At 43.7% G+C, this 25,751-nt stretch overlaps 2 protein-coding genes across 2 annotated transcripts in view; one reads left to right on the top strand and one right to left on the bottom strand.

Moving 5' to 3' along the window:
• Positions 1–57: 57 nt before the first annotated feature.
• Positions 58–3,979, bottom strand: LOC118124291 (protein CutA homolog). The gene is made up of 7 exons (XM_035181925.2): positions 3,895–3,979; positions 2,578–2,643; positions 1,891–2,039; positions 1,634–1,693; positions 1,435–1,480; positions 757–806; positions 58–522 (listed from the first exon to the last, which is right to left on the bottom strand). The coding sequence occupies exons 2-7, from the start codon at positions 2,638–2,640 to the stop codon at positions 420–422; spliced, it is 471 nt and encodes a 156-aa protein (XP_035037816.1). The 5' UTR covers positions 2,641–2,643; positions 3,895–3,979; the 3' UTR covers positions 58–419.
• Positions 3,980–17,913: 13,934 nt separating this feature from the next.
• Positions 17,914–25,751, top strand: part of LOC118115639 (voltage-dependent calcium channel gamma-2 subunit) — a 46,953-nt gene continuing 39,115 nt past the window's right edge. The window contains exon 1 of the mRNA XM_035166942.2: positions 17,914–18,248. Within this exon, the coding sequence (XP_035022833.1) occupies positions 18,038–18,248 (211 nt within the window). The 5' untranslated portion in view covers positions 17,914–18,037. The remainder of the gene's footprint in view (positions 18,249–25,751) is intronic.

The following is a 25,751-nucleotide window of genomic DNA, read 5'->3' as shown; positions in this document are numbered from 1 at the left end:
AACATTTCTCTTTGTGACCTCTCAGCTGTATGTTGTTCACAAAGAACTGAAGAAATAAAAAAAATCCTTTGCTTTATTTTCCAAATGCTACTGAAATAACATTTAACAAATGTCTGTTCACTTTCAACATTTTCAGGTCAAACAAGGAAAAGCTGAAGCAGTTTGATGTGAAACTGTTTAAACAAGGGATGAAGGCCGCCCTCTAGTGGTAAAGATACCGTGGGAAAGAAACCTCAAATCATTGCTTTCATTTTAGAAAACATGAGTTCTATTCATTTCTAAAGAAAACAACCTGATGACACCATAACAGATTTGGATGGTAGCGCTCAGTGTGTCTAACCTGTTGAAGCACTCGGTGTGTTTCACATTGTTTCAGATTCAATTTTACATCCCCCCCCCATCCTCCAGCCTGCGCTCATTCAGGATTCAGGAACGACCTCTCCGATCCACTTGAGGTAAGGCGGGTTGCCCTGGTCGATCGGCAGGCTGATGACCTCGGCCACTTCATAGGGATGGTTGGAGCTGAGCAGGACAATGAGCCGTAATGAGACAAATGTGTGCACAGCCCGGGGCCACAGTACATGTGACCAGCACCAATTAAATCCCTACTCTTGGATTCTATGAGTCCCAGCAGGTAATGAAACAGATGATCAATACGATGATTCTGAGAGAGCTCCACCTCTGTGTGCTCTAGAATAAAGACATTTGGTTGGAGCAGGGTCTTTTTTTTATGTTTCTAAAAAAAAACTGACTCACCGGACGTACTCAGCCAGAGCAGGCACCTTGGAACTTCTCGTCTTTATCATCTGACCGAGGAGAGAAACACGGGGTCAACTTGACAAACTTCAGCTCACGTTGGATGATATGCGAAATTTTTTGCACTTCATTATGTGCTATATTGAAAAAACATTCTCGGATTTTGTGATTTTGTCACTCACATATATAAATATTTGATAAATATTCGATAAATGTGCAAGACATTTAGGCCATAAGAGAGCACAATCTAGTATTAGTCCCATTTCAAACTAGAATAGTAATCAGCCTCATTGCCAGTCGTGTTGTGAGAAAACCAAAACGCCTCATGAAGCCACATTTAAATTCACTAGATCCGGACTTTTTTGCACACACATAAATACCTGTCTATTCCTTCTATTTTTGTTTCGCTGCTGCTTCTACTGAGTCACATCTGTTGCTTTTTATTCATTTCTATTTATTCAGACATGACACACTTTTGTTTTTCACATCATCAGCTTTTCTCTCCTTGTCTTTCAGCACAGGCACAATGATTTGGAGCAGAGCACTAATCTCTCACAGGGACTATGTTTGCACCTCAAAAGACATCTGGTCTGTCTGATTCTAGACTTTGTCTCCACCTAGTGCACAAATCAAGAGGGGTATGAAAATGGAAAAGCTGCATTATTAGTCAACACTCACCAGCAGCACCTCATCGTCCTCCTCGATCTTCCCCTGCCATTCGTATCTGGAGAAATGAGACAAAGTGAATTGATTTAATTAGGCGCTAATGTTACGGGACAAAATCATTTATTTATTTCCAGTGGTGTCTGCCAAAATACTTTCATTAAAAACACTCTTTCCATCCCGACACACTCAAAGCAGCCGTCTCATGACTTACATCGATTTGATTGCCGGGACAATGTTGACACAAGCAGCAAGTTTCCTCTCCACAATCCCCCTGTGAGATTGAGGCAAAGATGGAATCAGCCACAAATTAAAATGCTTTAAAGAACTGGCAAGAACGAAGAATCCTGTCGACTGAAGACGAGATGTCCAGTCAGTCTCGTCAAGAAGGTATTTCTAGAAATCACTTTATTCTTAAGTAAGCGAGATAAAACATCTTGAAGAAATTTAAGATGATGTTTCTTGTATCACCTGGCCAGATCTTTAGCTACGGTGTCGTTGGGACAGCTGACAAAAGCTGCAGAGTGTGTGCCTGACGTGTACGTCTCAGAAGCCATGGAGAACGCCCTCAGTCCAACAGTCCTCAGCAGCTGGAACATAAACACACTCAGGAGCGACGTCTGTAGGAGGACGACACAGAGGAGGAAGAGGGTGAATTCCAACAATATGTCAAACGTGTGACCACAAAACACAACATGAAAAAGGCCACCAAAGCCATTTTAGACGTTCGTACAATTGGGTCTGGACATCATCTGGACTTTGCCTTTCACAAGAACATGGCAGAAGATTGCACGGGTCCGATTTTTCACAACAAGAGAAAAATGTCCCGGAACAGTCAGGCGAGGGGGGGTGTCTGGCTAGAGCATACAGGATTTAGGACATGACGTATTAATTCCACTGCAGAAATCATATTTTTTTCATCCTGAGTTTTCACTTTTGTGTCCGTCATGTGTTAGAAACGTCATCCACACACCCACTTGTTCACCGGGTCATTCTCTGAACATTTTACCAGGGGGCTGGGAGGAAAAAGGTTGGAGAGTATCTAGAGCAACTGACTCAGATATCTATGTTCTCACATACAGCCCCTCCGGATCATTTCTGGAGAATAAGCAGAGTTCAGTACATGTGAGTTAGAGAAATCCTGCTCCGCACACTCACCAAAGCTAAAGCTTTAAAGGATCCACCTCGAAGTGACTCTGCACTGGGCAGCCCAATACGCATGTCCTGAGCAGGTCAAACACAGAATGATGGTTAGTCTGCAGACAGAAAGTCACAGTGACTCCCTCCAAGTTTTGTGTCTTTGTGTGTGTGTGTGTGTGTCTGTTTTTTGTTTTGCTTGCATGGTGTTAAACAACAGATCAGATCATATATGTGAAGAAGCGCTTTTGAACTGCTCCGTGCAAACGTTTGAGGTGCTTGAGAATTTTAGATTTAAACTCCTGAAGTCAATGTGGGTTTACATGAAGAGACACTGAGACTTCAGAACTGTGGAGAACTCTTCAAGATGCTTGGAACAACGCACTTGCCAAGTACCTTAAAAACTGTATACAAGTAGTATTTTCTACGTAGTACCTTAGGAAAAATGTGTATAATTAAGAAAATTCAGTCTACATCAGTCTAGTACTTTATTTGTGATGCATTTGGTTGTATTTTTACTTCATATTTCTACATGTACAGTACTGAGCAAAGTTTTTTTTCCAGAATATTGACTTTTAGACTTGTTTAGACTTTTTTCAGACCCTGTGTAAACTTTGTAATCCAGGTTTTTTTGAATATGAGCCTCGACCGACTCCATTAAGTTGAAGGGGTTCGAGGTCTGGGCTTATTGTTATGTTGCATAGTGAATTTTGAAATAATCAGAGTGAGAACGCACAAGAATACAACATGCTTAATAAATAATAATAGTCTTTATTTATATAGCACTTTTCAATACACAGTTACAAGGTGCCTTAGTTTAAAGTGGACAATTGAAGGCAAAACAGGAGGAAACAATTTAAAAGCAAATTGAAAAATCACACAGCGATCGAGTACAGACACAGAATTAAAAAATTAAAAACATTATGAAGTTTTGCACAGCGCTGTTTATACTTAATCTCCTATTAAATGTGTGTATCATGAGTATAAGTTGTGTTGGCTGTTTTATGATCAGCTGTAAAATCATGCAGCCACTTCCTCACAAGTTGCAGCCACAGAGTTTAAGCTAACAGCTGAGGTGTTGACGTGAGTGTGTTTAGCTAACGGTGGCGTTAGCTGTTAGCTGTTAGCCGGGGAGCTAACAACAGCTAACATGTGAATTGTGTTTAGCTAGCAGGGGCGTTAGCTGTTAGCTGTTAGCCGGGGAGCTAACAACAGCGCCGGAGAAAGAACAAACTACAATATAAGGAATTAAATCACACGTCAGTTCATTGTGTTTCGACTCGAGTGTGTGGAACAACAGGAAAAGTGTAATTTGTGTTATTTTGTCCATTAACTCACCTTCTGACTGCTGCTGGAGACTGACACGGGCTGCCGTAAAGCGCAACGGCTGGGTGTTTGTGGAACTGTCGTGAACCAGCATGAGGCGTTTATAAACTCTCATAGAGTTTTATTTATTCCAAGGTTTCTATTAACACTGCTTATATATTTTCATTTATATATTCTCTCAATATATACTCTCATAATAACCTAGACTTACTGTATATTACTTTACGTTGCCTGGAAACATGACGGACAATTTTACATTATAAACACATCAATTGAGTTCATAATAATAATAATAATAATAATAATCAACAAGAACTGATAATGAAATAAATGAGTAAACTAGGGGGATTTAAATACTCTAAAACTTAACGAGATCTATTTGTGAGCAATCATTATTAATACTTTCTATACTATAATAATAATAATAATAATATCAGCAGATAGACATTGCAGTTAATTTTAATTCAATATTACATGTGTTGCTTGCATTAAAAACACTGACCAGAAGGGGGCCCTCCAGACCTCTCAGAACATTCTTGTATTTGTTGGTTAATCAAGGCTCCAAATGCAACTCTATTTAAAACTCTACACACACACACACACACACATATATATGATACTTTAGGTGTTAATCACACAGAAAATCATTTTGGAATCAATTTTGAATGCAGGACTGTGCACGTTCTATCTAATGCATGTAACGTGCACACGCACTGATTTCTCACCACTTGCCAACAACATTTCAAAGTGACTGAGCAGTGGCAGTGAACGACCATATGATGGCAGCTTCTGTACAGGAGACAAGACAAGAAGAGGCTTTTTGATGAGCTCCGGTAGTTATAACACACACACGCACACACACACACACACACACACACACACACACACACACACACACACACACACACACTCACACATGCAATAAATCAGTTTCTGTCAACAGGGTAGCAGCTATGTCTGTGATTGTCTGTCTGCCCAGTAATAATGCTGTGTGTGTGTGTGTGTGTGTCTGTGTGTGTCTGTGTGTGTGTGTGTTGTTCCTCTGCACAAGACAGAAAGCCACTCTGTTTGATAAAGTCCACCTCCTCACACTCTCCTTTCCTTGCCCTCACCCTTGATTAAAGAATGAGACAACCGTGTCACACATACTAATCTGCATAACACACACGGACACACACACACAAACACACACACTTACAGGGACTTGACACGTGCACTCAGAGCAAGATAGATTGAGCTGCGGCTGATGTGAGAGCTCCGCCAGGGATGCACGGGCACACATAAAGACGCAGCGAGACATGTTAGCGGAGCTTGTCAGGCTTTTGCAAGAGCAATGAGGAGCGATGGAGGGAGGAGGGATGTGCTGGGTGATGTGGTGGTGGTGCTGATGGGAGGGAGGGAGGTGGTGGAGGGGCTTGTTCCCATGGAAACTGTGCAGTCAGCACATCTGTACGTGTTATGCGCTGTCCTCTCTCATCGGCATCCCGCGGCCTCTCCCCACCACGGCTGGACACGACAGCGTGCGCTCACATGTAGAAGATGCACTCGCACGCAAATGCGCAGGGGCCGCCTGTCCTGACCCCGTTGCCATGGTGACCGTAGCCCTCAACCCATGGGATGTTGTCTTAGTATGTGGGAAAATGCATGTGGTTCGAATCCACGCACACACACACACACACACACACACACTGGCACTGGGCAACTGTCTTGTTGCCCTGACTGTTTCATCACCAGATTTTATCATCCCTCGTTTCTCTCCCTCTTTCTTTCCCTCACTCTCTCTCTCTCTCTCTCCCAACCTGTCTTTTTCCGTCTTTCCCTCTGTCTCTCGCCCCCTCTCCCACCGAGCATGAGGAGAATCAATATGTTTTCAATTTGCAGCAGAGCCGTCCTCCTCTGCATTCTAATCAGGCTCCGCTGGCCCTTTAACTTCCAGAGAGAGAGAGAGAGAGAGAGAGAGAGAGAGAGAGAGAGAGAGAGAGGTGGGTAAAGGTGGACCTCAACCAAAGGACTTTCAAAATGCTGCTAAATTGTCAACTTCAGGGTCAGTGGAGGATGCCCTGAAGATGCAGTTTCACCACAGGCGGCAGGATGAGGACTGTACAGAGTCCTGACGTCACATCTGGAGCAGCAGCTGTGGTTCCGCTAACTTCAGTTACTCAATCTCTCACTGGTGGTCGTTTCCATCAGTCTATCTGAAGGAGTGAAATGTGTTCCTCTAGGTTGCATCTGCTTTCTAAGATCTGTTAACTGCTACCTGCACTCAAAAGTGTGAGAACTTAAGTGACTTAAAATGACATAATGATGTGTTGATGTCTGAAAAGCTCTGTGTCTGTTCAGGGTGAATCCGCCTCTCACCCAGTGTGTCAGCTGGGATTGGCTACAGCTCACCCCTGCGACCCTCAAGGAAAAGTGATAAAGAAAATGGATGGATGGATGAAATGGAGCTCTGTGAAAGTTTTACCAGAAGCAGCATGAGTTCCAGTTCCTCCTGTATCCACTGTACGATTTGAGGCTGCTTGGACCTGATCCCTGAGACCCGTTGGAGCAGTGTTTGTCGAGCAGTGTACAGGATCCGGGATCTGATGCTGCTGACCAGCCCTCAGAGGTTTTGGTCGTCCCTCTTCAGGCTCTCACGGCCTAGTCCTAAACTCAGCACCTTTATTTTCCTCACTGCAGCTGCACGGAATGGTAAAACACAGTAGAGCATGACAACATGACACAAGGACAAAAGCACGGAGGTCATTTAGGTTTCGAGTTACTTTCACGTACTCACTTTCACATTTTATTTTACGTGCATTCAGCCTCTATCGGCTCCTGTTGCTCTTTGCTGCTGGAATGAACACATTTCTCCACAGGGATCAGTTATTATCATGTTGAGGAAAATAAAGTCATCCAGATTCATCAGGACATATTATGCATATTATCTAAATCACTATTAATAATGTTATTTGTTCTTTCACTTGTGGGGAATGTATTTTCTGAAGTACAACCCCCGTCTGCAGGGAGATCAGAGGGCAACACATATAAAAGCTGGCTGGTATAAAAGCTTCTTTACTTTGTGTTCATTTACAGAGGTACGCGTCAAGGTCACTCTTTCCCATAACACCAACCATTCAACCCACCAATGAGAGGCGCTATACAATATCTTGTGCTGTGAATCTAAATCAAGAAGAAACATTTGGTGCAAAATACCAAGAGCTTTACTTCAGTAATAAAGTTTTTACCTTACGCATAAAGAACAGGGAACATTTAGATTGTTAGAAATTGAGACATCGTCAGTTTTTATGTTCAACTTCCTTTTCAATCTGCCCAGTTTCATGACCTTGGCATTAGAGGGACACCCTGATGGTCTGGAATATTAAAATAGTTTTTATGGCAATCAGGCTTTTAATCTTCAAGATACTCAAGATACAAGATACTTAGACATTTTTTAGTGCCATACTTTCAGGTCAAGTACTTATGTCTCATCCTCTGGAGACCATGAATACTTCATCATCACGTATGCACCTGTTACATGGGGAGTATTGGCATGTGCGAACTATAATGTCTATTTGGTTTATGATGGTGTGAAAGGTCTGTCATCGTTGCTCCATATGATGTAACAGTGTGAGAAGAAAGTAAAAGTGTCAAACTGTGATTTTGTGAATCTCGTTCACTCTTGAGTTTTGGTCGTATCCAGTCTTTAAGTCTTTCTCCCAATCTTTGTTGTATGATATTATCGGCCCACGTGGGGATTTATAACAGGACGAATCACTCTCTGATATTATTTGTTAGATATTCATCACAAGCAACTAGAGTTTTTAAAATAAAGCCCAAAAAACCACAATCTGCGGCCCATGTTTTTTCCATCAACTTCCTAAAACAAAAAGCAGAACCTGGCAACTCTGATCCCCGTGAAGTTGATCTTTGACTTCACAGACATTATTTACACATTATCAGTGAATGGATTCTTGAATCACAGCCCAAAAACCTGCCAACAGTTACATTGACCTTTGACCACCCAATTCTAATCAGTTCATCCTTGAGATTAACTGAACACTTTTGCCAAGTTTGCCAACGTTCCCTTGAAGTGTTGCAGAGATATCACGTTCACAAGTTCAGGACGGACGGACAAAGCCGAACATGTGCTAAACACAAGAAAGAGAGAAAATAGGGAAAAAACACTAAGGGTGAAAAGGAGAAGACAAATCTTGATTGAACTCCTGTCTTTCTATCCCCTCCGTTCTCCTCTGACCCCATTAACTCTGACTTCTAAAGAGGGAGGACCACCCTGGGACCTCCTCGTTCACCCAGGAGACGGGAGGAGAGAGAAGTTCACCTCTGTAACAGCAGCGTATGGGAGACAATACCTCGGAGGACAGAAAATCCACAGCAATTAGCCCGTCTCGCCCTCTTTCCCTTCATTGCTCTCATCCCTACACTTATCTGCTTATTTAAAGTGTGTCCATGGCTTAAGAATGGAGACGTACATATTGTCCCGTGTTTCACTCGTTGACCTTTAGCCCTGACCTTGAATATGAAGCTTTTCATCCGTGACTAGTCACTCGTCATGCAGAACAATGCTGATCACAGGGCTTATTAATAATAATATTTATTTATTATTTAACAATCTCAAAAGTTGACTTTGGGAACGGCATGCCAGAGTTAGGGTTAGAAATAGAAATAATTACCGGACTCAGAAACTTCCCACTGGCTGCAAACTATCAAGAAGAAACACACAAATAGAAACAATCATTCTGCTTTTTTATATTAAACAGAAAAGTTGCTTTTCCGTGAGAAAGTAGGACTGAGTTACGGGAGGACACAAAGTACAGACACACGAGGTGAATGAATTCAAGACTTTAGTTTTCATGTAAAACCAGCAACCCAATTAAACTGTCTATTCAGACACGGGTGTTTCTGTAGTGTTCACACTGAGATAAGAGCAGCTGCTCCTGATCTTTTTCTTTGTTCTCTCTTTTCTCCTGCTTTATGCTTTTGAGGATTCCAAGTGTGTTGATGTATTATTTATGTAATGCAAATGATTCCTGGAAGGAGGTCAGGTCAATACATCCCTTTAGTTGAATTAAAAAAAAAGAATAGATACAACTGAGAGTAGAAAACAAAAATGAAACTTAATGCGTCTTCACACACATGGTCTGAACCAAGCTTCATGTCTTTATTCCTTTTGTTTCCATTTTAACTGCTTGGTTTTGGTTTCTCGTTGTAATTTAGGGACTAAAGCTGATAAACGTACGTCCTGTCGTCATCACCTACGTGGGCTGCGTCTCCCTATACTTGACTCTGATTGGTTTGTTGACAGGCGAGCGTCTGACGATTCAACTATTGTATTTGCTAATTAATAAAGAGCATCAAAAAAGTCGTCCTTCGGTTTGATTGGAGAAACTGAATGAACCGGTTCACGTTGTTGATTTTGTCAGAGATGAAGATAACGAGCAGTCCTGCAAACCAACTCCTCCTCTTCTTTATCTTCTTCTACTCTTTAATGCTGTTTCAACTTTGCCCGCAGTTGGATCAAAAGTCCGAACTATTAGAAAACGTGGTTTCACGCTGCAGATGAAACGCACCAGGATACGGTTCGATCCGGACTGAGACCAACGCCTTTGAGTCGGACTAAATTCTGGTCTGTTGTAACATTTTAAGCACTTTAATAGACAATATTTCTACCAACTAATTACAGTGAACATGTTGAAAATGTATTCATCCCTGTCAGCTAATGTGAAGACTGAATAAAACCAGAATTAGAATAAAGCTGCAGTTTGCAATATTTGAGGTTATAACAGAGAAATGTGGCAGATTCAACACAAACTGACCCGTTTGAATTCAGTGTAGAAGCAGCATGTCGTGTCGGTGATGCTCCAATTTGTCCAGGGGGATTTCTGTAATGTCTGAAAATAAATGTGGACGTGATCTTTTTTAATGTTTCAACTGTAAATGCGAGTACAGAAGCCTTCATTCCACTTCACGTCACAGAAGAGGAAAACATCTACAGGAACAAACAGACGTGGCCTCGTTCTAAAAGACGTTTCAATGTCACGTTCGTCCTCGTCGCTACGGCAGCTGATCAATTCTGTTAGAATCTGGAAGAAAAAGGCACGAAGCTGCGATCATCGTTCTCCCACTGAAAACAATGTCCTGTGTGAAGTGCTGCCACAACATGAGAGCTCTCAAAAAGATATTTTTCTTTCTTTGCTCCACTCTTTTCTTCCCCGTTCCTCCCTCCACATTCCTAATTCACCAGCCCACCACCTCATTCTGTCTGGCTGTGACTTTGCTGGTGGCGCTGGAGCGGAGCAGGGCTGGAAACTTTCGAAGTAGGCCAGGTTGCAGCAGGTAACGCAGAGTCATTCATGCAGACGGGAAGCTCGCGATGGGAGCGAGAGGAACAGGACAACCCAGCTCGCCCTCAGGCGAAAAGAGGGAGAGTGAGAAGACAGAGGGGAGATAGAGGAGGGGAGAAAACGGCTCGGAAGAAAGAGAGAGAGAAATTAGTTGATAAAACTGGATAAAGCCGGCAAAGGATAGGAGGTGAAAAGAGGAGGAGAGGGAAGAAGAGAAAGATGACACATAAATCAGACATAACAAGTATTTGACTATATGAGGCTTTGAAATGTTGCTATTGAATAATCACAGATGCACAGAAATGATATTTCAATCAGGAGAGACTATGGTGTGATATAAATGAGAGTCCATTTGGCGCTCGGACCCCTTGTGGTGTCATCCAGGTCGAAAGGGTGTGTGACAGCGGCAGGAAACCTCCGTCTGCTGATGGGCTCTGGAGGATGTTGAGGACCTGGATGATGTGAGTGGACACTGGAGGTGATCGGGGAGGAGGAGTCGCAGCCAATCACTGAAATGACAGAGGAGGGAGAAGAACAAGGTTTGGCTGAAACAACATGATTGAGATCATGGCAAAGTCTGATTGGATTACTGGGAACAGTGAGCTCATGACAGAATCTGTAATGAACGGGACACAGAGCACGTCTTCTTAGATTGAAGTTATGCTAAGTAACGGACAAACAGAGGAAAACACAACCTCCTCGGTGGATGTAGGCAGAATAGCTTCCCTCTGCCAAGGAGCAACCGTCTCCTGAAATTGAATTGCACACACTCATAGATATCAGTTGTCTTAATATGCCAGAGTTTTTCAAAATTCATGAATTATTCCCTGGGAAATAAGGAAATTAAAAAAGAGTTCCTGGATCTGCCCCCTGATCCAGATTTGAACGGGTTCTTCCCAGACACATATTTCATCCTTTCCACTAAGTTTCGTGCAAAGATGTTTTTTTCGCATTAATCCTGCCGACCTTCAAACAGACGCGTTCACACCAGCATCAAGTCCTCCACGTTACTCAGGCGAGAGGTGGAGCAGCCGGGTGCAGCACACAGGGACAGGAAGTGACGTATCGACTCCGCTGCGGAGATCACGTGATCACACACAGACACCATCGTCAGGTCTTATCAGCACAAACTCTTTTTTACCTTTCTCCTGGATCTCTACAGACTTTATAACAGGAGGCCAGGTGGATCAAGTCCGCAGACAATCCGGATGCTCTCACTCGGACATTTGCGTTCACACATGCACGTCCTCCGGGACAGTTTGAAGAGCCTCCGCAGATTTTCAGTGTTGTTTCTCCACATAAACAAGTAGATTCCTCCAACTTTTTCTCTGCTTAAGGACACAAAACTTAAGTCCTCATGTCTGCTGCTGCATCATATGTTCCTGCACAAACTTTCACTGATCAAGCCCAAAGCCCAAACAGTGTTTTACAAACTGCACCGCGTGTCACATGCCGGCGCTTGTGCGGGATGAGAACATGCGAAGCAGCGGCGACAATGCGGTAACAATGGCGTGCCGGTCGTGATTAAGGGATTTTCTGTGCCTCGGCTCTCGTCTCTGGCCATCAGTAACCAGAGTGCAGCAGGGACTTGAGGCTGTGGCTGGATGAGAGGAGAGGAGGAGGAGCAGAGTGGAATGTTAAACATGTCCTCTAGACCCCAGAGGAGGAGGAGGGAGGGCGGCCAACATGGCAGACTCTTCTCTCTCTCTCTTCTTTTCTGGGGCCCCGGCTCTAGTTTTTCTTTTCCTCTCTACTTTCTTCCTCCCACTCTTATCCGCAGCGTCGTCCCGTCTTTGCAGATCTCTCGTGCTTTCCAATTGGAAGCACACTCGACATTCTGCGCGTCCATCTCAGATTTGTCACTGCGATTGTAATTCACTCAGTGTATGAAATGTTATTAGGCGAACGGATCTGCGTCACTAAATTTGAAAGATGTAAAATCTGCTCTTCCAGGATGATTGATAGGTTAATATGATAGTACCTTGCTGCGCTGTCGGAGGGACTTAGGCCCTCTCACTGTACAGATCAGAACATACTGGATCATTACAGGATCATTTTATCACACTTACCTTTGTCTTTGCCTTGTAAAATGACCCATGTGAGCATTTTGCCCTAATCAGCAAGGCAGCAAAATCAACCAGGCAGCTTTCAGACATGAACTCCACACGATTGGGTTTCGGACAGCAGGAAGTTGACTCAGGGAAATCTCTGGGTTCACATGTGTGGGGAGGACTTAACGTTTAAATCCTGCCGCGGAAAACCTGTGCTTTTATTTAACCGAACATCGATACTGGCCGAAAGTCTTCATCTTCTACATTTTCAAGTAATAACACAAATTAAAAACCACAAACAGGAATATGAGCAGAGAAGGTTTACTTTAACAAAACCAACACTTTGTGTATCATCACCCACAACAGTTGTGGGCCACAGACAAGTCTCCCTCATTATATCCACATCAAACCGGTGCTGCAGCAGTTGTGTCTGACTGTTTTGACATTTAATTATAGCATCCCCAGCAGGCAACTTAGTGTAATTTCAAAATGCTATAACGATGCCAAAATCGTGTTCCAAGTTTCTTTAACAGGGGACCAGTAATGTCCCTGAAACAAGTTAGATGGATGTATGGAGGACGTGACAGGCGGACGGGCCACTGCACTTCACTAACAGCCGCCTTAGCTGAAGCTGCAGTGAGCAAACTTTCCGTATCGATGTGGAAAAACCTGAACTTTGGGACCTAGAAAATCTTAAAAAATGTTGCGTAACGTCAGCTCCTCCTCTGTGATTTCGCCTTTCGACTGTGTAGCCCACAGCTACATCACTGCTGTGTGTGTAGGATGTGAGCTCCGCACATCTGGAGCGTCAGAACTCATCGGATCCACACCAATCTGCGCTGACGTCAGGATGTAATCATTCTGTGAAGATTAGGGTTTCACTTTCATTCATGACCATATTAGTAGATGGTTCAAATTCAGCTTCCTATTGCAATTATGTTCCTTTCTACTTAGACAGAGATAAACTGTGTTGACCTGGTTGAACATATAAATGCTGCAATTAAAGCAACAATTAAGTCGAACAAAACTAAAATCTCAGTTATTGTTTCATTTCATTGTTTAGTTTCAGTTTTAGTTGATTAAAGTGGAATAATAACCCACTCAGTATCAGTACAAGTATCCAGATTCCAGTGAACAGTGCATTTGAAAGTCTGTTCACTTGTTTTCAGATGGCGACACATAAACATGACATACATATAAGTTGCGTTAAATTGCAGATGGAATTTATTATTTAAAGAGCTTCCTCATCTGTTTGGCTTGAAGTAAAATCTACTTCTGATCCGTCACTGATGTCAAATTGCAAAGACAACGAGATTCGAGAGCTTTCGTTGATGAGGGCCGACCTCGACGTGGTGTTAATAAAAAACATCTGATTTTCTCAGCGGAATTTTTTCTGAAAATATGTGAAAAAGATGAACTCCGGATCCACACACTTTTTCCAAAAGGCCACGAAGAGAAAGAACCAGGAACTGAAAAACAAACCTCAGCCCATTTCATCAAGAGGTAAGTGTCCAGTTAATCTGTTTCCTGCTTTGTGTATGTGTGTCTGTGTGTGTGTGTCTGTGTGTGTGTGTCTGTCTCTACATGAAAATAGCATGTGGCTCCAGAGCAGCACATCACAAGAGGGAGACAGTCGCCGTCCAGTGAGGGAGCTGCTGTCCGTCTCCGCGGCGTGAGGAGGCAGCAGTAACCATGGTGCACAGCCACCACGAACAGGATGTGACTAATAAAACTAACAAAACAAGAACATTTGTATTCTTAGTTCTGAATATATTTAAAGGTATAATTAAAAAATGAACCAGCCACAGTACCCAGATTACAATCATCCAGATTCCCACCAGCACAAACACTTCCACCTACATCTCTTTTGCATGATTTATATTCAAACCCATTACAATAACACATTTCTGCAGTGTTTGCCGTGCCAATCCTCGGAGCATGTGTCTAAACACAACGTGAGGTATCTTCCAGTGTGTGTTGACAGAGTGAGAGTCATTGTCGTCCCTGCGAGGCGCCGGGATATGAAACATATGACAGAGTCAAACATACACAGCACGGATCACTGAGCTTTACAACCGAGCCCATCTATTCCCGCTGAAGCCGTGCGAGCCCCTGACCGCCCGGTCAGGTGTTTCACACTCGGGCCCTTTCATCGTCTGTGTCTCGTATATCTTCAACCTCGCCAGGAAATTAAAGCACACGACCGTCTCCCTCACAAATAAAAACCCACTGATGATAATAATGTGACACCTTATTGATCCCTGTCAGCTGGAGATCAGCGACGGAGCAGCTGGTAGGGGCCATGTTGTGGAACATCTCAGCAAAAAAAGAAAAGTGTGTGTGTATTGTTATTATTTTGTTTTCACCTGTTTGTGTGGTTTTTGTGTTCGGTGATTCCAATGGAATTCAGAAGGATGGAACATGAGCCGAGACAGAAACCATTCAATTTCAGTTTGGATCCAAAGAAAGGATCAGATCCAGAATTTGTATTTATTTCTCATCACTTTCTTTAACATAGTTTTTTTGATATATATGTTTTTTTCCCACCAATTCCCTTTTGAATAATTCATGAATACAAATTTAAAATACAGTATTTCTTCACCTTATAAAATGATAATGTATGTATTAAAAGTCTGTATTTTCCAGAAAGTACCTTTGTCATTTGGTATATAAGGAAATCATTATTCCTAAACAGGTATTTAGAGTTTTAGGCAGTTGTTGATTTCCACTTCAATATATTACTGTAAAAACTGCTCATTTTAAATACAACAAACTGACAATAACCGAAGTCAACCAATATGAAAGATCGAATAATGTCTGACACATTGAAGAGGCTATATTTTGGTTTACGTGGGGAAAGTATTTACTGCCCTCTTTTTAAATCAAACTATTTTTAAATTCAGTTTTGAATATGGGAGATTTTGGAGACGATTTTTGAAACAATATCGTTGCTCTTCTCACATTTGCACTGTAACTTAAAGCTAAGTAATCTCCTTCGTATATGAGGTAACACTCCACTCACACTCGGCTTTTTTTGCCTCTGGAGTTTCCCGACGGTCGCTCTGAGCCGTTTGAACCAAGCGGCACAAACATCTGTCTCAGCCGGCAGTTTAAACGGTGTGAGCGTGAGACCGTTTAGTTTCAGCATAGATTTGAAAATGAGCGCAGCGTTTTCCAGATTCACCCGAACAGTCACTGGGGATTCATCGGAGGGCGTTAACCTTTTTACCGTCCTGATGTTGTGACGTCACAAACCTCCTGCGCGGTCCAAGGTGGTTTGAAACACTAGGTGGCGTGAAGAGCCATTTTCAGCTTGTAAATTATATAATTTGATAAGAAACGTGATATTTAAACCAGCATATAAATGCATTTAATTAAAGGACAGTCTCGTTGTGCAGTTTGCGGCCAGAAAACTTCAAGTGTGCGGAATCTCTTTAAGTACAAACTTTTGTCTATTTGTATTTGATCTATTTTTTTTTTTTTACGTCATCTCATTCTGTCTTGATACATTTCTTCATCTGACACCTCTCATATTTATTTACCTTTAATAAGCTGGAGCAGAATCGAGCTCTGAGGGAGAAACCCCAGTGGATGGAACATGTGGAATTTATGAAGTCACATTTTGGTCTCATGCTAAGAAACACGACACAGTGACTTGGATCGAGCGACTTGTTGAAAAGGACATGTTTCTTTTTTTTTATTCTATTTTTTTTTTTACAGTGCGCTTGTTTTTGCGTAAAGTGCTGCTGCGCAAGGAACATCTCTCTCTCTCTGCCTCTCTCTCTCTCTCTCTCTCTCTCTCTGTGCTTGTGTGGATTTTTTTTTTCATCCTCTGCTTCCACCCCCTCCTCCTCCTCTCCTCTCCTCTCTCCACTTCTATCTCAGCCCTGCGAGGAGGAAAAACGAGGGAACCGAGGATTGATGTGTTGCTCGTCCTGAAATTGTGCACATTTTTTGGCGCACAGAATCCTCCTCCACAGCTTTGCCACCACAAAAAAAAACAAAAGACAAAAAAAAAACCAACCAACCCATTGTCTTCGCAGGTTTCCTTGATATTTTTTTTTCTGGTGTGATGACAGTGAACGGCTGCGCGCCCTCGCTGTGGCCGTGACAGAGGAACCGTGTAGGACCGTGTGGATGCTGGAGGAAGAAGAGGAGGAGAGGCTCTGACGCTCCGGGAAGCTTCGTCCATCCCTCCGCGTCCTCCTCGTCCCTGCGCACGGCTGCATGACCGGGGATGCTCGGCCTCTCCGCCTGGATGCGCCCCTCTCTCCGCGGTCTGCCGACGGTGCCGCTGCCTCTATCCCCCCGTAGCAGATTTCCTCTGTCGCCGGAGAAAGGTCTAGGGACCACATATGGAAACTGGGGACCAGAATTTTAGGAAAAAGGAAAACCAAGCAGGCTGTCGTTTGATTTTCATAACTTAATATTCTCCCTCCTCTCTTTGGCTTTATTTCTCTTTTGATTTGGAGAGGGGGTTTATCGTCCCTGGTTGGTTTATTTCCCCTTCATCTCTTAGGGAATGGCTGGTCTTCATGGCAGTCATGGTACCGGCTGATTATTTGGCATTATTTATCATTCTGTCCTTGATTTCTGGGGAGCGCTTGATTCTGCTGGTTTGAATCATTTCTTTCAGCACATCCAGTCCTTATTTTTCTCCTCCCCACATATCCTGGGCCCTGCCTGTCTGTCTTGCCTGTCTCCCGTCACCCTCTCCCCTCTGAATCCATGTGATGGCTGCGATTCTTCAGAATTGCCTGAGATGAGCCTCCATAATTCACAGACACACCGAGTTGCATCAAGGTAGTCGGAGCTCGTTCCGAACGGTGTCATCATCTGTCGGGGGGTCTCTCGCTTTTCCGCCTTCTATTTTGGGGCCATTTTAAAGAAATCAGGCCGCCAACTGTGTGTCTTAACCACTCTCCACCCCCACACCCCCACGTGTTTCCATCCCTTTTCAGTATGAATTAATTCACGCTGCGTGCATGCGTGTGCTTGTCCATGTACAGGTGTGTGTGCGGGTGAAAGTTTGGCTCCGTGAGCAAGTGTGTGCGTCCCCGTGTGTGTGTGTGCGAGTGAGCGGGAGCATGACAGTGTAGGCTGCGTGTGACGGCCTGTGTGGGGAAGGAAATCAAGCGCTATGTGCACATCATTCCATACATCACCGTCGAAGCTGTGAGGATTGTAACATATGTAACTACTGTCGTCAGCTCGGACAAAACCAAACACGGGCCCGAGACGACCACAGAGAGAAGGAGCCACATCCTCCATCTTCTCGTTATCTCGGCCCTTTTTCAGAGTTTGACGTTTAGAGGCCTTCCAACTCAACAAAGTAGGCCTCGATCCCAGACCAGGTCTCCTGAGGGATCTGCCAGAAGCCTGTGTTTTTAGGTCAGAGTTTTTTTTCCAGAGCAAGGCGACTTACTGCCACTCGAGGACTTTAGAGTTTTGAAACCTTTGTAGCTGAGGGTTCGCGATCCTCGCCAAAGTCTGTTCGACCCGTGCGTCGGGCCGAGCAGCCGCCCTTCCACCCCCGAACCTTCACCCTTCATTTTCACCTGTTAGCTGCCCCCCCACCCAAAACCAACCATACGATTTCCCCGAGCTCCCTAATTCCCCCGCCCCAGCGGCCCCGCTATCGTCGTCCCCCAACGCCGCCCACCCCCGTTTTCCGAGCTGGCGTGGCGACGCAAACTCACAAATATTTACTTCCTGTACATCAAGAGGAAAGGGGGCCCCCCTTTCGTGGAATGCGGCAACATGGGTGTGTTTGACCGCGGAGTTCAGATGCTGCTGACCACGGTGGGGGCCTTCGCCGCCTTCAGCCTGATGACCATCGCCGTGGGGACAGACTACTGGCTGTACTCGCGCGGCGTCTGCAAGATCAAGAGCACCAATGAGAATGAGACCAGCAAGAAGAACGAGGAGGTGATGACGCACTCGGGCCTCTGGAGGACCTGCTGCCTGGAAGGTGAGCCGGCGACGCACCGAGCCATAAGACATATATACATGCAGGGATGCACCAGCAGTGCCCCGCTCCGGCAGATCGATTCCTGCGTGCCCACACACACACACACACACACACACACACACACACACACACAATCCTGCAGTTGCACTCACATGCCTACACATATGCTCACATGCCCACACTGTTCTCTATATACTCTGCATCAATTTCACACATGCAAACGCTCACTCTCTCAAAGCTACACACACAAACCTCTGCTCTATCTCTCTATCTCTCTATCTTTCTCTCTTCACACTGCCTTGTTCAAACCTGTAACCTCTTTTGCGAGTCCTTTGTGTCTTAATTTCCAAAATGGTTCCCTTCATTTACGAATTGCAGCCTCCTTCATGTCTTTCCATTTACTGAAGTGTAGGAAAATGTTGGTTTCTGAACACAGCTCCGTCCAAAGGGTGGATCTGGATGAAGCTTCCACCTCATGGTTGCTCCTCTCGTCCGGGGTCCTGGTTGTCACGTTGGTCGGTTCGGGCCGTTGTAGAGGAGGTTGGTCTTTTAATCGTCCAGGGAGAAAGCAGCTCGGGTCATTTTGTGAACTGCCACATCCGAACCCACAGGAAACACAAGATGCAGTCAGGTATTCGGCTGAATTGTAATTCAACCGAGCATTTTACATTCTAACCTGAACCAAAAATAGTTCTTAGCCTTAAAAAATGGTTTAGAAAGAAGAGAGGACCAATTTTGATCTAAAACTATCTAGAACCTGGCTATAGCATTACACACACACACACACACACACTCATTGTGTAAGGACAGAACACACAAGTGCACACACACACACATAGCAACCACATGCCTGTGTGATCCATCTTCATGCTGAACCACACAGCAGCCTGCCCCAGATTCACCTGAATCTCAGGACAAATCCATGTGCTAATGACATAGATCCAGTGCATGTGCAGGATTTCTCCGATCGTTCCGTTCTTCTTCATCACTGATTGACACAATAACAACCTTTGTCGTCGCACAACTTTGCCGCTAACTTTTTGTCCAGTTTCCAACTTTGTACTTTAATGGATGAGTGTACCTGTAGCTGTGTGCATCTTCACGGAAGCCTCCATTTGCCATTGTAGGACCGACGCCTCTAAAATAACAGCCGAGTGGTAAAGACTCTCTGTGTAGTTTGATGTGTAATAACCACCTACCCACTACTCATGTTGGTGTGACCGTGAGCAGCCGTGCATGTCGGATTATGGCGTGCACGCTGTGACGTGATGGAGCCAAACGGCCGGGTCCTCTCACACACTTGGTAATTCGGATATATGGAGGGATTCCTTCATTGCACAACGGAATTTGTTGCATTCTACTAGACTATACCTACAGTATGTTGTATGTTTGTTATAGAGTTGTGTTCTTACAATATCAGAAGTGTTCAAACCCGGAGAACAGGGTGAAACGTGACAACAGAGACTGACCCGTGATTGGTCGAGCACGTGTGTTGTCGGCGCAGATTCTCGCTCCAAATGTGCAACATGGCAGCGTTCGGATGTTTTTAGATTAGTTTCTGGATAGTGTGATGAACATCGTCCATCTTTGCACAGCCTTTGGTGTTCTTAGCATGAAACTGTGATTGTTATGATGATTGCACCGGGACCAAGCGTCCATGCTCTCCTAATAGTCCTGCATATTTCACTCGTGTTGTACATGCTCATCACGGAGCCTTGGAGGGCGGCCTATTAAACTCTGACCTCACACCCCAAATTTAATCATCTCTGTGGGGTTGCACATGTTGACCCGCTCACCGTCACACCGTTGCACTTTTACCCTCCAGTTTCACTCCAGACCTGTTTCCTCGTGTTCGGTTCACGTCAGGTTAAACTGCTCCTGGATGCTGAGTCCTCTCAGGTTCTTGATGGGTGATATTCTGCTGCTAACGGGGGCAGATGTCACAGCGCACCATGTGCAAGGTGAAGCTGACACTACGACGGACAGACAGCTGTAAATCTCCAGTGACATCGGTGCGTTCACCAACCCTTCACTGCCCCAGAAAGAAAATACATTTTCTCAGCTTTTTTTCTCCCAGTACTAAATCTTGGCCTCCTTCCTTTTGCCACATTACTTATTCTGCTACAGCAGCGAACTCAGATTTTAATATACGGCCACTACTGTTGAACAGATTGAAACACGCTGTATTGTGCTTCTTCTCTGCAAAAATCTGCATGAAACTGTCCAACGCATTTTATCACTCACAGTTATTGAAGTCATTTTTTACTATCAATTCATTTTCCCAGCGAACAGTGTTGCTCACGTTTGATCTGAGCAGGGACTAAGTGGCTGAACGGAGCTTCTTCAAAACAGCACGGCGTGGTTTCCAATATGTTGCAGGTTGCTGTTCCCTTTGAGAGAACCTGCTCCCGTTTGTTTCCATCAGTTTTACAATTGATTTAACGTGTTTGCTTCTCGAGCTTCGTCACGCCCCTTGCCCCTGGATACATCTGGAGCCTATTGACCTCTTATGGGGTGAAAAGGTCACGGCTTGGGCTCTGGGCTCTGACGTGTTGGATGTTCCTTTCCCCAAAGTTAAAGAACAGAAAAAGGAAGGGGTCTCAGATTTTTGTTTGATTTGAGCAATACGGCAAAAATGATCAAGATCAAACTTCAGTCGATATTTCAACAAGTCGTGTTTCTTTCAAGTTTAAAGACGGAGGAGGAAAACTCTTGATAAACAGCAAAACATTTTACAAATCTGAGAACATTAAAACCAATTGTGTGTGTGTGTTATATCTTTTCACTCCTATACAATGTATAAGAAATACATCGATATATAATAAATTTCTGTTGAATTTCAATTGATAAAAACTATATAAGTTAATAATTGGTATTGTTTCATCGCCGTGCCAGATCCTGCTGCCTGGTTCAAACGCAGCTCACACCTTTAATCATCTGTGAGCAGCTCTAAATCCCCCAAAGTCTGATTCACGTGCAGATTATTGATCACTGAGGCAGTAAAGTGTATTATAACACGTACATAACAACACAACAACAATGTGCACCAGAGCAAAACGAGTAAAAGGAGAATCATGAATGTAAGTATGGTTCCATAAATTTTGGATGAACCTCGGAGACGCTGGAGGAACAGTTTAGTAGCTCCGGAGTGAGAAAACACTCTCAGCTACACGAGCCGTCACAAGCGTCCTACAAGGTGGCGATCACGTCTGTGGGGCCTTAAAAAGAAGCCGAAGGCGATAAGAGAAATATCTCTGTGCTTCGTAGTTTGAAAGCCTCAGAACAAAAGTGTAGCTTTAACTGATCAGTTACAAGGTGATAGGCGTTGAAAATGCTAAAGCCAGTGTCGGTATCATAGACTGTATATAAAGATGGTTGACGCGTCTCTACTTCCTCCCAATATCCAGTAATGAAACTCATATATCTCAGATGCGAACGCCGCCATCTTACGCATTTGCAGCCAAGAGTCTTGGTAGCTTGGTCTCAGCTGTCAATCATGAAGTTTTACCGTTTTTACAGCATAAAATAAGAATCAAAACCAAACTTACCAGAACAATTGAGTTGGTCATTCATCAGTCTCTACTTAAAATGAAAGAAACCATGTTAGACTTTGACTTTTTAGTTTGGTCCATGCCCCATTCATTAACATGGAGGAGGCGGGATGTGTGATGCCGTCATGTCTTCCATCTGTGAACATAACCTCTGCAAAGCGATGAAAAGGAGCCAGTGGCTGGATATCAGGCTCCTTCATCAAGTCTCTATCATCGCCCAGAGTGAAGTTAAACTCAAGAGCTTTGATTTTATACGAGGAAAGAAAATAAACAACCACAGAAAATGTTTATTTGGTTTTAGAGAACAGCGAACATCTGTTTCCACATTGCTGCTTTTTCACGCTCTGCAGATTTGGTGCAGGTGTGATAAAAGCTTGTGTACCTGTGATCAGATCATGTGACCACGTCATTTAAAAAACAAGGTCGTGGGAAAACGTTTAACGACTCAGACTCTGGCTGGTTTTGGGTTTAGGGATAAAAAAGTAAAAGAAAATAGATCAAATCTTGGCAGAAGGTTGCAAAATGATGTCAAATCACCAACACGTTTGCCGACGTGAACGCGGCCACGCCAACTCACTCCATGTGATATGCTTATTTTCCCCTGCTAAGTGGCTTTACTTTTCACACTCTCAGCTCGCTCGGCGTCCTTGGCACCGGAGATTTGAAACGGTTAAGAGCGGAGAGAGGAATCTGAGAGAGATCCAGCTCGTTCCGTGTGCTTCGCCCCTTCAGAGCTACAGTTGCTTTATAGCTGCGTGGTGCAGAGAACAGAGAGAGAGAGAGAGAGAGAGAGCAAGAGAGAGGAAGAGAGGAGTTGGGAGGTGTTGAGAAGGAGAAACAGAGGGAGGAAAAAAAAAAGAACAAGAGAGAGAAAGAGCAGGCAGGCCTGGTTTGCTGTCACACCCCCTCAGGCTTCCTGTGCTATCTTTAACACACAGACCTACGTTCTATCTAACCTATCTCGCCCCGGCTTTTAACACGATACGTCACAGTGAATGCTTTTATTTTAAATGCTCGGGACGTGATGTACGTTACGACTGTCATCACGGTGACATGTGAGCGTCATGGCACGGGAAGCGATCACACACGACATTCCCATGTTGAGTTCGAGATTTGATTGTGTTGCTGCTTCATGCTAAGGCCTGTATACAACTATAAGTGTGTGTGTGTACGTGTGTGTGTGTGTGTGTGTGTGAGGCCAGCTGTGTCAGAATTGGAGTGCATTACGGCGATGACATTAATTATGCTAATAGCCATCAGCTCCGTTAGCTTCGCCGCGCCGATCGTCAACAGAAGCTCTCTTCACGCCGCCTCTTTATCTAAAGCCGCAGCCAGTGATATACGCCAGGATAGAGAGTAACTAATTACATGGGATCAGATTACAAAAATAATCCGCTTACACAAAGAAATAAAAAAGAAAGAAGACCACCCCTTTATCTAAAACTCCAGTTCGGAGTCTAGTGGATGGGGAGTAATCTGATTCCTCCACACACTGCAGGTAGGGATGGAGAACAGACAATTACATGTAATCTGATTCCAAACCCCCCCCCCCACACACACTGACACCTTATCTGAGGCTTCATTACCTCATGTGATGTGATGATTACAAGCAGATTTATTCAACATTTGTCTCATTTTGTGTGATCTGGGATCAGTTGGCTGCTAGATGGGGGGGAGGGGAGGGAGGGGGTGATGGTGAAAATACACAGACATAATTGAATTGATGATTTGAGATGATATCTCAGGTTGCGGTAGTTTAATTAAAGCATTTTTGAAGCGAATAAGAACCTTGTGTTACGTCTCGGTCAGACAATGAGCTTCATGTTGTCCCACGTTGTACTTTTTCTGATGTCTTGATTTTTAATTTTTCTCTTTAATCGGTGGCATACTAAGTGGAAAATGTGAAAGTAATATTCTTTCCCTGGGTGCTAATTTTCTAAAAATGTCCCGTTTCATGCATCTATCTCTAACTGAGCAATTTGTAATGACAGCAAAAGATTAAAGCCACGGTCCCTTAATGAAGACGCTAAAAGCAGCGTGATGGAGGAGTGGTGGATCAGGAAATAAGAGCCATTGTTCTGCCTCTGCACTGAGGCTGGCAAACAGTCAGCATCCAGCGGCGCTCTGTGGGCGTGCTGTTGTTGATACTGTAATAGAAGTGACTGACAGGTCACGGCAGCTGTCAAACCTCAGCCGTCAATGTGCCGCCGCCACCCAACTCCTGGAGACTGTTCTCCACAAAGCAGCAGAAACCGATCTGACGTTATTTTTAGCTTCATAACTTATTTAAATGGAAATATCATCTTTATTCTCCTGTAGCGTATACGGTTTATAGGCCATCGCTGGTTGTTATTCAACACATGAATCTGGTGATATTTGGTGTTTATAACAGGAAAAGTTCCTAATAATCACCTCAAACATTTTAAAACTGACTTTTATTTGACTCTTTTTTAATCTGTTCAGCGCTTTTACTTTTATGCCTCTGCCCTAACGTCACGTTACGTTAAGTTTTTAATTCTTTCTTATTCTTTTGCCTTCAATTCCTCATTAGTACCTTGATCTATAAAGCATTTTGTAGCTTTTAAAGTTTGATTCGATGCTTTACTGTCATTGCATTGATTTGTCCCAGTGAGACAGACAAGTACACACTTTACAGTCTAATGAATAAATAGAATAAAACGTAGGGTATTGAAACATGCGAGTATATTGCACATTGTAGCATTGCACATGACAATATTGCACAGTTGGATATCGCTGCACTTAAGTTCTCTAATAAATAAACTTTATCTAATAAATTAAAGTTTAAAATCCACGCTTGGTTCTTCGTATCACGTTTTTATTTATCTTGCTGCTCGGATCTGGGCAGTGTCACGTCAGAGTTTGTGGCGTTTGGATCATATCAGTGAAATAGTAATGACCCAACTGTGAAGTCCGTCTGCAGAATGAACCTTCACATGCAGGATGTATCTCAGGGAAACCGAGGGAGTCCTGATGACCTGGAGTTCAAGCTGCGGCAACAGAAACATTATTCATTAACCTCCAGGTTGAAATGTTTATTCACGATCACACGTTAACCTCTTAACGTACAGTTCAGTTGCTTTAGGGGTTAAACACACATCCCATAAAGTGTCTGACGGCATCATGGGCAGTTTATTCTGTGTTAACTTCAACTGCTCGTTGAAGCAATACGATGTTTACACTGAGTGAAATATTCATGATTGTTGCGGCTTTGCTATTCCATCAAATATATGAATAAACAATACATGAATAAATGAATGAGTGAATTAACTTATATAGCACTTTATATACACTCTATGTAGCTCAAAGCACAAAAACACAGGTTTAAAACTCAAGATATCATATATACCAGCCGATACCGAGTACTGTTACTGTTTATTAACATATTGTTACTGTTTATTAACATAGTTTAACAGCTTTATGCCACTTACCCTGCAGGGAGGGGGTGATTACTGTCACTGCTCTATGGTCTGTCTCTGGTTTAAACCCTTTGAAAAACAAATACACACAGAGAATAAATCACATAGAACTTCTTTCTTGACATTTTGGAAACATTTTGGAAATCCTGCTCTTTTGGAGCGGGCAACCAGGAAGTGATTTCTGGAAAAATGTAATTCTCTATTCTCATAAAGACTATCTCTCCATTCCGTTACATATTCCAGGAGGCGGGTCCTCTCTACGGAGGCCGCCATGTTTTTTTTACAGCCGCCCAGACTGGACAAACTAAACCTTTTGAGTTTTTTATGACATCTGAAGCTACCACAGGTTCTCTTTCATGTTCGGAAGGTGGAGGGGGAGGTGAGGGGTGTTCAGCTGCAACATGACACTTCACCACTAGGTGTCACTAAATTCTACACACTGAACCTTTAATGACGTGGTGTCAGATCCGTTCTTAGATTTGCGTACTTGCCGATATCTGACTGGGCATTTTCTG

The sequence above is a fragment of the Hippoglossus stenolepis genome, chromosome 2 (genome assembly GCF_022539355.2).
Source record: "Hippoglossus stenolepis isolate QCI-W04-F060 chromosome 2, HSTE1.2, whole genome shotgun sequence".
Taxonomy (NCBI): Eukaryota; Metazoa; Chordata; class Actinopteri; order Pleuronectiformes; family Pleuronectidae; genus Hippoglossus; species Hippoglossus stenolepis.
The sequence above is the reverse complement of the archived record's forward strand: the minus strand, read 5'-3'. Positions and strand labels throughout refer to the sequence as shown.